Here is an 11,730-nt window from a genome sequence, read left to right on the forward strand (position 1 = left end):
TACGACTTCATTAATATTCCTAGGCTTTTGATGATATACTATATATGCATCTGATAAAATGGGACCCAAACACATGTTCTTGTTACTTAATGATTAGATAATATAATTTTTTATTATGACCTTGTTTAATTAATGATTAAATGTGTACACATACATATATATATCAAATAATGTAGAGAGTTGTGAAATCAAATTATTGAGATGTATGTAAATGTAACAGTACTTGTGTACCGCAGCAGTCCAGTTATAATGTAAATCTGGAAGATAAGCTGCAAGGTCAGCAGCATAGTATAACCACCCGTCAGAATATACGAACGAAGCATGACAGTGTACCAAATATTGCCATTAATACATGGGTGGTAGATGATACTATAAATCTCAATTACAGCTAAGGCTCATTGGGATCATGTCCCCACCTTTTAGCCTCCATTATATTCTGATTTATGCTCCATCGATCATTGCAGATTGGACTAACTGAACCTTTAATTTCTTCCTTCTGGCTCGTAGGGACATAATTCTACTGTTCCTTTGTCTTCTAATGCCACCTCCTCCTCCTTCTTCTTCTTACTATATATTGCAAATGATACATTTTAATTAATTTGTTAAAGTCCCACGTTTAATTAGTTGGTTAAAATCATCAATTTGGACTTTTCATTTTAAACAATTCTCCAGCTACACTATTTTTCTGAAAAATATCAAATACAATTTTCTTGAAAAATAGTGTAGCTCGAATAAAGTGGTGGGAGTTCAAAGGAGTAAAGCAAGTGAAGTTCAAAAATGAGCTTCTCGAGTCCGAAGCATGGAAGTTGGATATGGAGGCCAATGATATGTGGATACAAATGGCATCAAAGATTAGAGAAGTAACTAGAAAAGACTTGGAGAGTCTAAAGGACATGGACCACCCTCAAAAGAGAGATGGTGGTGGAATGAGGAAGTATAAAAGGCAGTGAAGAGAAAAAGAGAATGGTATAAGAAATTACCTAAATGTGATAATAATGAGGCATATGAACAGTACAAGATAGCAAAGAAAGAGGCAAAATAGGCAGTTAGTCAAGCAAGAGCACATGCTTTTAAAAAGTTATATGAGAAACTTGGAACTAAAGAATAAGAGAAAGATATTTATAGATTAGCAAGGAGAAGAGAAAGGAAATGTCAAGATTTTAATCAAATTAGGTGCATTAAGGATAAAGAAGGAAAAGTGTTGGTGAAAGATGAGGACATTAAAAAAAGATGGAGAAATTATTTTAATGATCTTTTTAATAATAATCAAAATAGTAATAGCCTGAATATAGACTATAGAACAATAGAAAAAAATGTGAATTATACTAAAAGTATTAGATCTTTAGAAGTAAAGGAAGCACTTAAAAGAATGAAAGTGGGTAAAGCCAGTGGACTCAATGGAATACCAATTGAAGTGTGGAAGTGTTTAGGAGATATAGGAGTGGCATGGTTAACTAAATTATTTAATAAGATTCTAAACTCAAAGAAAATGACTAATGAATGGATGAGTATTTTAGTACCTATTTTTAAAAATAAGAGAGACATACAGAGTTGCTCAAACTATAGGGGAATTAAACTCATGAGTCATTCTATGAAGTTGTGAGAGAGAGTTGTGGAGCATCGACTACGTTATGATACTTATATCTCTCTCAATCAACTTGGCTTCATGCCTATTATTCAACTATGGAAGCGATCTTTCTCATTAGAAGCTTGATGGAGAAATATAGAGATGTGAAGAAAGATCTACACATGGTTTTTATTGATTTGGAGAAGGCTTATGATAGTATTCCAAGAGATGTCTTATGAAGTGTGTTAGAATAAAAGAGGATATCTATCAGGTATATACAAGTGTTGAAAGATATGTATGAAGGAGTAACTACTATTGTGTGCACAGTGAGAGGGGACACAAGAGATTTTCCGATCTCAATTGAATTACACTAAGGATCAGCTATAAGCCCTTACCTTTTTACATTAGTTTTAGATGAATTGACGAAACATATACAAAAGAGTATTCTTTGGTGCATAATGTTTGCGGATGATATTGTTCTGATAGATGAAACGCGAGAAGGAATCAATAAAAAGCTAGAGCTTTTGAGAAGTACTTTAGAGTCAAAGGGCTTTAAGTTAAGTAAACGAAAACAGAATACATGCATTGCAAGTTCAGTGAAAGCCAAACTGGTAATAGGAAAGGAGTTAGTTTGGATGGAGTGGTACTGTCCCAAAGTAATCACTTTAAATATCTAGGCTCAGTCCTTCAAGTAGATGGGGGATGTAAGGAGGATGTTTGTTATAGGATCAAAGCCGGATGGTTGAAGTGGAGACGTGTCACGGGAGTTTTATGTGATCGCAAGATTCCCAATAAGTTGAAAGGAAAATTTTATCAAATGCATCATACGAAATTTATGTTATATGGTAGTGAGTTTTGGGCACTGAATGAGTCGTATGCGTCTAAGATAAGAGTTACAGATATGAGAATGTTAAGGTGGATGAGTGGCTATACTAGACTAGATAAAGTCCGTAATGAGAGAATTAGAGAAAAGGTAAAAGTGGTGCCAATTGAGGATAAGTTGAGAGAAGGGAGATTGAGATGGTTTGGTCATGTGAAGCGTAGACATACGAAGGTTCCAATTAGACAAGTAGAGTGTAAATTGACTTGGAGGAGAGTAGTATAACATAACCTAGAAGCATTACATATTTCTGAGGATTTTACCCAAAATCATTTAGAGTATGGAAAGCGAATCCATATAGCCGACTCCAAATTTTTGGGATAAAGGCTTAGTTGAGTTGAGTTGTATTTAATATTTTTAATTGATATGATCAAGTAAACAATAATGCACAGTTATTGAACTATTTAAAAGAATCAGTATTATTTTATACAAATTAAAACTCTTTCATGCTTTTCTTTTGGTTAAATAAAAAATGTTCAAATATAATTCAGTTCATTGGAGAAATTTTGAAATCTCTTACTTGACTGGAAATTTTTAGAATTATTCAGCATATATTATTTAAGAATAATACTTATGAAGTTATTCTCATGTATATTAGTGATACGCATGTAGAGCTACATTATATTCTGATTGAATATTACATATAGAATATCAAGAACACTTTCATCCATAAAATTAGTTTGTAGATTCCAAATGTGAGTGTAAATGCACAATTTCATGGGCATGGACTGTATTCAATAATTTCTTCTTTTTTAAAAAAAAAAAATTCAAACATTTTGTAGGTTGACCTCAAGGAAAATTGTCAAATTAATTAAATAGTGCTGAAAAGTGCATTCAAACAAGAAATTTTGGAATATAACCGGAGTTTCATATAGCTCTCGTTATAATTAATAGTCAAAATCTATTCATTATACAAATAATGGTTACATAGAATAATTTCCCAAGAGGAAACACTTACAGAGTGAATAAAAAATAAAAAATTCTTCTTTCCTAAGAACATGCATAAAACTTCCCGGAGAAATGGAGAAAGGTCTTTTCTACAGATCAGGTAAACTATGGCTATAGTAGCAAAGTATATGCAAGGCGCTTCATGTTCAAATCATTTACTGAAGCCACAAAACAGAAGCTAGTTTTCTGAAGCCAACAGATACCTTTTAAATGTCCCAGATCCCACATTATAACTACGCAATATATAATGAAGTGTTTGAGGTTAGAATGAGAAGGCCAGATCAATGGCTCCGTCCAGTGAATGGTACAACTGTGTGTGGGGTTGGGACTGGGAGAGCATGGCATTTTCATCACTCAACAAGTGCAAGCAGCTGGTGAGCTGTTCCTTACGTGAAAATGATGAGGAATGATCGGGGTGGGGCTTATTTAAACTCAATTACGAGTGCCGAGCTTCTCCATCTCAGCCTCTGATATATATGATGACGCACCATATATATAACATAGCAAATGCAGATGCAGGTGCATGATGCATTGGCAACGTAGAGATGAGAAAAAAGTTCCAGATGGAAACAATGTTATAAGGGTAGTGCAGTACAGAATCAATGTTATAAGGGTAGTGCAGTACAGAATCAACTTCACTTCAATGCTTCTGTAGATCTAGAGAGAGAGAGAGAGAGAGAGGGGCTATGATGATGATGATGATGATGATGAGTTTCTCAAAACCTAATAACCTCAAGTTCAAGTTAGTAATGACTAATGGGGCTTATAACATTACAATAATATTTTGCATGCGGCAAAGTAATCGATCTCTTTCTTGAACCAAAAGACATGTTTTTGCCTTTTAGGTAGTACTGAAAGCTGCTAACATACCAACAGTAATTAAAAAAAAAAAAAAAGAAAAAAGAAAAGGAAATGGTTCAGCCACTCACACACAGCTGGAGATCATAGATATAGACCTTAGCAAGACCAGGCAAATACTCATGTGAATACTTTCTTTCATCAAACCCTAAAATTTTCTTCACTAATCACACCAAAAATCGAATACTAATTAACTCAATTCTTTTCAAAACAATCAAACCTTGAGCCTGTATTGCAAAATGCAGATATATATCGTTAAGAAGTATGTAGTAAGTAATAGCAATGCATTGATCAAACCATACGCTTGCTTGCTTAGATAGTTGTATCTTGCCCGTCCTCTCCTCCATGGTGCGGGTTTGACCCACTCGCCAGAGACTCGGAGGCGCCGCCACTACCCATAATTGGCCTATAAGCATTGAGCGCGGCCATAACACCTAAGTGACTTTCAGTAACAATACTAGTGCCGCCGCCGCTGCCACTTCCGCTTATTGCTGAACCCAATTGTTGGCCAGGCAAGAAAGCCATGGGCGAAGGAAAATTCATAAAATGCAACCCACCAGACATAGAACCCCTATATATATTGGGACTAGCACTAAAAGATGGAAATGTCGCCATGGGGTCACCGCTTATCACTTGGTTATTACTAGGATTAGAAACCATCCAAAATGTCGCCGGGATCGGACTATGAGTCGTCGGAATTGGCCCTGTACTAGTTGATTGCAACAAATAGCTCCCCATCTGATGACCTAATTCATGCTCCGGCCTTCGCTTTCTCCCTAGACTAGTCTCCCCATCGGTGACATCTAGACAAGAAGTGTCTCCACCTCCTCGTACTTGTTTATTAGCAGGCGATCCATGTAAAACAACAGAGGTATTCAAATTCCCACCTACATTATTATTACTTGAACTAATGGAATTAAAGCTTAGTGAATCATCCGGAGGAAACAAAATCCTTCGGTGCTGCTGGGAAGCTGAGGATGCTTCATCAACGACTATGTTCCTCTCCCACTCACTCCTCGAGCGTAGCTGTTGATGGACAGCGAAGTTGGGATTGAAATAAGTGTTCCTCAGATGGTGAGAGGCGGAGATGGAAGACCCAGAACTGCGAAGAGAGATGTTAAGGGAAGTGAAGTTAGCAGGAATGGTACCGGTACCAGTGGCAGCGATGACAGCGGGTTCAGCTTGTTGTAGTAACCACTCGATGGTTTCACCGTCGGATTTGTGGCCGAGTTCACGAGTGAGCTGAAAAACCCTGGCAGCGCAGGTGGCAGGCATGCGGATTCGACGGCCGCGGCCTTCGACTTTGGTATGCCGGTCCTTGGTGGAGGTGCGTTTAGGAGGGGGTTTCTTGGCAGGGTTAGAGGAGGAGGAAGAAGGTTGACGATCAGGAGGAGGAGGAGGAGGAGGTGGTGGCAGTAGTTGTTCTTGTTTTTTTTCTAGTAATTGAAGAGGGAAATTAGGCCTGCTGCTGCGGATCCCATTTTCAGGATCCATGATCATGTGGGGGGAAGAGGATTATAAAAGTTTTAATTAAAAAAAAATTTTTTTAGGGTAAGGGGTGGAATGGATTGCTTTTGTGCTATAGTCTACCAGTACATATCTGTTGGTGACCCTCAAACATTCACTGACTTTGGTGGCCTAGTGGGTCTTTCTTTTCTTTTCTTTTCTTTTCTTTTGGGTTTGCTTTGTTTGTGGTAGCATGGAATGCGGGAGATGGCTGCTAAGTTGTTTTCTCACGAAAGGAGATAAGGGAAGAAGCCAGGAGGTCAAGCTTTAAGCAACAAACACAATGAGTGAGAACTATGGAGGTGGTGGGCTAAGCCGTAAAAAATAACTAATAAATATAAAATAAAATCACCAATCTTTTTCTTCTCCCAAATTTATTGGGATTATGGAGATTTGTTTGTAGTTTTGGGGGTTTTCAATATTTTTATTTTTTTTTTTTAAATAAATTAATATTATAATTAAAAAAAAATGTTGCAGTGTGTGGGTTTTATTTGTGGTTGGACAGTGGCTTGGTTCAGACTCCACGTGCGGTGCTCTTTATCATTCAATCCATAGAGGCAGTAGTGGCCTGAGTGGGACCCAATCATCCCAAGTCAAAAATACTGAAAGAAAGACTACACTAATCAAATTAAAAGAAAATTGTGATAATCAAGTGGATCCCATTCCACTAATCATTGCTCTCTGCTCTTTCCCTTTGCATCTTTGCTTTTCTTTCCTAATCCATCTATTTTAATTTTCCCTTTCCATTTGCTTACCTCTTTTTTTTTTTTTTTAATTCTCATTTTACATTGTATGTATATATATATATATCTTAAATTATATTAATTAATTAATTTTACCAATCTTCAAATGGCTAAGTGCGATCAAGATGGCAGATTTGCATATTTTTATAGTCATTTTGTATTATTGAATTTGTGATGCCTTTAATCAAACATATGTCCACAATCGTTTCACACATACGTCCCCATCGAAAATTATATCATTTGAGGGTGATTTGCACGTCAACCTCTAAACCCCTTCATCAATTTCTCTCCCTTCTATTATTCAAGCAACTGGACATACATAACACATATATGTGAGGACAAATAGCAAAACAGATATTGAAGATCACAAAATCATCTTGATTTGTGCAATTCAATAATATCTCTATATAAACTAAAATTTAATTTATCAAATATTAATACATTTTTTAATAAATCAAACAAAATTTAAAACTATTACTTTTTGTTTATAATATGAGACAAATATTTAGTTATAATAATAATTTAAAAATAAATTAATTATTTTAATTCAAATCGTGTAAATAAGGGAATTAATTAATTAGAAGATTATTATTATATAAATATTTTCGCAGCTATATCCAAGGTAATTAATAAAGCCAAAAGTTTGAGGTCTGCATCATCGGACTTGCGATCTACCGTGCAAAAGGTATGTGGTCCTTTAATAATTAAATGGTAGAGCCGGTTAATTTTATTCATTATATTTTCAAATTAAGTTCAAACCTTCAAATTTTGCACCAACAACCGATCAGTGCCGTGAAACTAATACTTAGAAAAATTTTACTAGGTCAGGAATTCGAATTTTGAAATCATTATTATTAAGAAGATTTTACTTGATATCACTCCCAACTTGAGTAAATATTATGTACTTAGGCTATGTTGGACAATATTAGTTGTTCTAATAGCTATTAACCATTTTAGTAGCCATTAACTGTTTTTCTAAATATTTGTTAAATATAAAAATAATTATATCATATTGTTGACCATGGTCAAAACACTCTTTCAACCTCTAAAAGTTAGGAGGGATAGCTTTTCATAAATCACTTCCTCGATTTCTAAACTCTATTATAAATACTATATCACTGAATAATATAAATAAGAAAGATAGTATTTTGATTATGATCAAAACATTAAATATTATTTTAAAAACTGTTATCGAAGAAGGCTTAAATTTAAAAAAAAAAATCAAATTTTGCACTAATTTATGATTGATAAAAGTTATTTCATATGTACTCATAATCATGACCACCAACTAATTTAAATTTTATATTTTATTCATAATATAATCAATTAATTTATATTTTTGAAAAAATTTTGGGGTAGGAAAAAAATAATCAATGTGGAATGATTCATCATTATTAAACCTAATAGTACACCTCCATGGCCTTCTGTTGTTCTTGCCTTTTCAATTTCCTATATTCTCTCACGCGCGTGGATCAAAATCTTTAGTAAATAAATATGTCAGAAGTGAAAAATAAATAAACAGGAGTAAAAATAACACTATTATATTAGAGAGAAAGAACTTCGCAAGCCCCTTTGTGCTGTCTGATCAAGTGTAAATTGGAAAGGTGCAATAAATAGTTAAGTTGGCCATGGACATAAAGCATAGCTAGCAACTGAGTTGATCAGAGGGTTAAAAAATTTTCCAACAACCAACATACCCAACCAATGATGGATGAAACCTGTTTCTACTTAACGTAATCATATCAGCTAATAATAATAAGTAATGATTAATCAAATGAGACCCAAATGAGCACTTGAACTAATCGATCATGAGCATAATTAATTCCCTGGGAGAGAGAGATTTTTATTTATCAGGTTTCTCATTTGTACTAAACTTTGATTTAGATGACACTTAGTCATGTCATTTGCAACATATTCATTAGCATGGGATGTGCACTGTTCATCCTTCCATTTGTCTCAACTATGACACATTGATATTTTTCTACCCCAAATAATTCTAAAAATGAAACCAATAATTTCAAGGTTTGTGAGTCTCATGAAATTGTCACCAAATTCAAGGACATTAGCACGTTCCACTAGTCCGTTCCTAACCCGCTCTATTCAGAATTATTTTGGATAGGAAATACCCCAAAAACTTGGCATCCTTTTCAACTTTTCTCAATTCTACAATCTTACTTTTTGTTAACAAATTATATAATTTGAAATATCAAATTTATAGAATACGATTATAAAAACAATTTTATATTATTTTAAATAATAAATAGAAATGAAAAATAATTAAATATTAATTTTTTTTTTAATTTGAAAGGTATTAATAATTAACATATTAAAAATTTCCTCAATTTAAAAATTTTAAATTTATAAATGAGAATCATAATAATAATTTTATATTTTTAACAGTTTCTTTATATAATCATTGAAGCTCTGACAATACCCTTTAAATTTATCAAAAGATATATATATATTCATAAAAGACATATGGATTATTTATAAATATATGTGAGAGAGCTGCAGTCAATCAGCAATATCATCAATTTATAGGGACCACCTGTATTAATTATTCCATGTTAGTTGGTTGAAGTTTTCATTGGCAAGGAAATAAATATATAGAGAGCTCGCTCTCTCTCTCTCTCTATATATATTTGCAATATCAGCACTAATCATGATTTTTGCCATATAAATCTGTGAAATGGAGTCCACAGCTGGTGTTTGGTGCTCTATTATAAATAACCATGCTTAAATTTTGCTTAAAAATGAGCAACCTGCGATTACTAGATGCAAAAGAAGCCCTAATTCTCTTAGCTAGAGTCTTTATATGGTACTATATATATATATATGGTCCCAGAGCCACAATGATGTACTCTATCTAACATCACAGCAATGAAAGCCACTTTAAAGAGATATAGCTCCAAATGGGATTTTCTTTTTCTTTTTCCCTTTTTAACAAGAAAATAAATTGGAATATATCTATATAATATGGTTGCTGAGAAATCACGTGCCTTGCCACCCATGCCGGTGATGCAGATGGCTCACCATCCAATTTGGCCAATCATACAAACAAATTTGTCGGAATGTTGGCCGTTAATGACTTAGAAATAAGTCATTTTCTACCCCATTTTTGGTCAAGCTCGTTTCATCTCTTCAAAGCTACAAATCTCATTAACCATCCATATTTACTATTCATCTAACAATTTATATCTCTATATCGTTTGATTTTTCATAACCTTAATACCCAAAAAAAAAATTTCAATAAACTATGTGGTCCATAAATTTATAACAAGAATTGATCGCTATTAAAATCATTACAATTTTAACAGAATTTTTATCCTTATATACCCAGACTTCAGATTTTATAAAGCACAAGCTGTAATTAATGTACATAATATATATATATATATATATATATATATATATATATATATATATATATATATATATATATATATATGTTATTGGATTGGATGAATGTATTTTATTTTTCACACAAAAAATGAGAACGCGAACAAGATCAATATCCATGCGAAAAATGCATTGTCAGCCAATGGACAGTATGAAAATCAGTTGATCATGTGATGCGATATGAAATAACATCTCAATCTAATAATTTCATGAGAAAATTTCGAATAATTCTATAATGAAAAAAAAAGGTAAACCTCGTTAAAATTGGGAACATTGACAATGTATAAATATTAATTAGAAAATTGACAGATATATACAAGATAGTGGGTGTGGTTCATGTTTGTTGGGCGCAATAAAAGAAATTTGCATCAATCGTTGTCTTTCAAGAATGGGAGCATATAAAGCAGTTGACTCTTCTGTGCTAGCTGGGTATATATATATATATATATATATATATATATATATATATAGATATTCTGGCAAATGGGCTGTTCTTGTTTTGCATGGTAATGTATGCAGTGCCACCATGCACCTTTGAATTCAGAATTGATTATATATATATACTATTTCATGTCGGCAGAGAATTTAGAATTTCTTGTTCAAGATATAATTGCCTTTAAATTCCATACATTCTCCCAAACATCTTGACTTTTCTTCATAGTTAAGTTAATTAAGCATTCAATTGCTTTGAATCTATATCTCTGATCATTCTATGTAGAATTCATACTAATTATAATTATAATCATTATATATACATATGTATGCATGGCGGCTGCCTACTTTTACCAAGTTCAAACCTCTTGTACATACCTAGTTCTAAGTTTCAAACACTATATATATATATACTCTCCAGATAATATTTATATCAAGTCAATTGCCTATTCCCTTTTTATTTTCATTATTTTGTTTTTATTAGTTGTTTCTTTATTTTTTTCAATTTAGTTAAGGAAATACTACATTTGCATTTAAATTTTACACTGTAATTAAGAAATGATTATATAATCTCATTTTTATAAAAATTTATTAGTAATTAGCTAAATTATCATTTGTTTCACTTAATTAGTCCTTATATAAATATTATTATATTTAATAGAGATAAAGAATAAATTTAAAAAAATAATTAACACTCTTTAATTTTTTAAATGTAATAGATAATAATAAAAAAATTTAAATACAATAGATAAAAATAGATAGAAAGAATATAATATATCTTAATATTAAAATAAATAATTAATATAAAATAAAATATATATTTTATGAATTAAATATATAATACGTGTATGAAAATGAATAGGGAATTGATGGCAAGTATATATATATATATATATATATATATATATATATATATATATATATAATACAATTTGGTTCATTATTATATTATAAAATGGTGAGTGATGAAGAAAAAAACAGTTTAATTATTAGGTTTCATGATTATCAATACATTAATTGTTTGTAGGAACGAACAAAAGTGAGATATATATAAAAAAAGAAAATGGCTAAAAGGAGTACCCATTATTTCTATTATTGGTTTGGTGCAAATTAGCAAAGAGAAAAAAAAATGATAATGAAAGAAAATTTTAATTTGAAAGATATATATATATCCTTGATTTCTCAGCTACCAAACATCAAGAAAGGGACTAAGCATATGGCTCCAATGAATCAGCCCATGCACAGAGAGAGGCTGTAATAGTCAAGAAGCACTATAGTAAGTAGAGCTAAAGAAAGAAGAAGGATTGGTTCGGGACCCACTTTCCAGCTCACTAAATGGAATGTCCTTCTCTACTCCCTCTGGCCAAGTTGGTGGTTTGCCTGACAATGCCACGTCA

The 11,730-nt window shown here is 32.4% G+C and overlaps 1 protein-coding gene across 1 annotated transcript; it reads right to left on the minus strand.

Moving 5' to 3' along the window:
• Positions 1-4,308: 4,308 nt before the first annotated feature.
• LOC110635199 (transcription factor TCP15) lies at positions 4,309-6,075 on the minus strand. Its single transcript, XM_058152853.1, has one exon. It carries the CDS (start codon positions 5,751-5,753, stop codon positions 4,566-4,568), a length of 1,188 nt encoding a protein of 395 aa, XP_058008836.1. The 5' UTR covers positions 5,754-6,075; the 3' UTR covers positions 4,309-4,565.
• Between the last annotated feature and the right edge of the window lie 5,655 nt (positions 6,076-11,730).

The sequence above is a fragment of the Hevea brasiliensis genome, chromosome 9 (assembly GCF_030052815.1).
Source record: "Hevea brasiliensis isolate MT/VB/25A 57/8 chromosome 9, ASM3005281v1, whole genome shotgun sequence".
NCBI classification, from domain to species: Eukaryota; Viridiplantae; Streptophyta; class Magnoliopsida; order Malpighiales; family Euphorbiaceae; genus Hevea; species Hevea brasiliensis.

Excerpts from the sequence above, each read along its gene's own strand:
- LOC110635199 (XM_058152853.1), bottom strand. The coding sequence starts at position 5,753 with ATGATCATGGATCCTGAAAATGGGATCCGCAGCAGCAGGCCTAATTTC.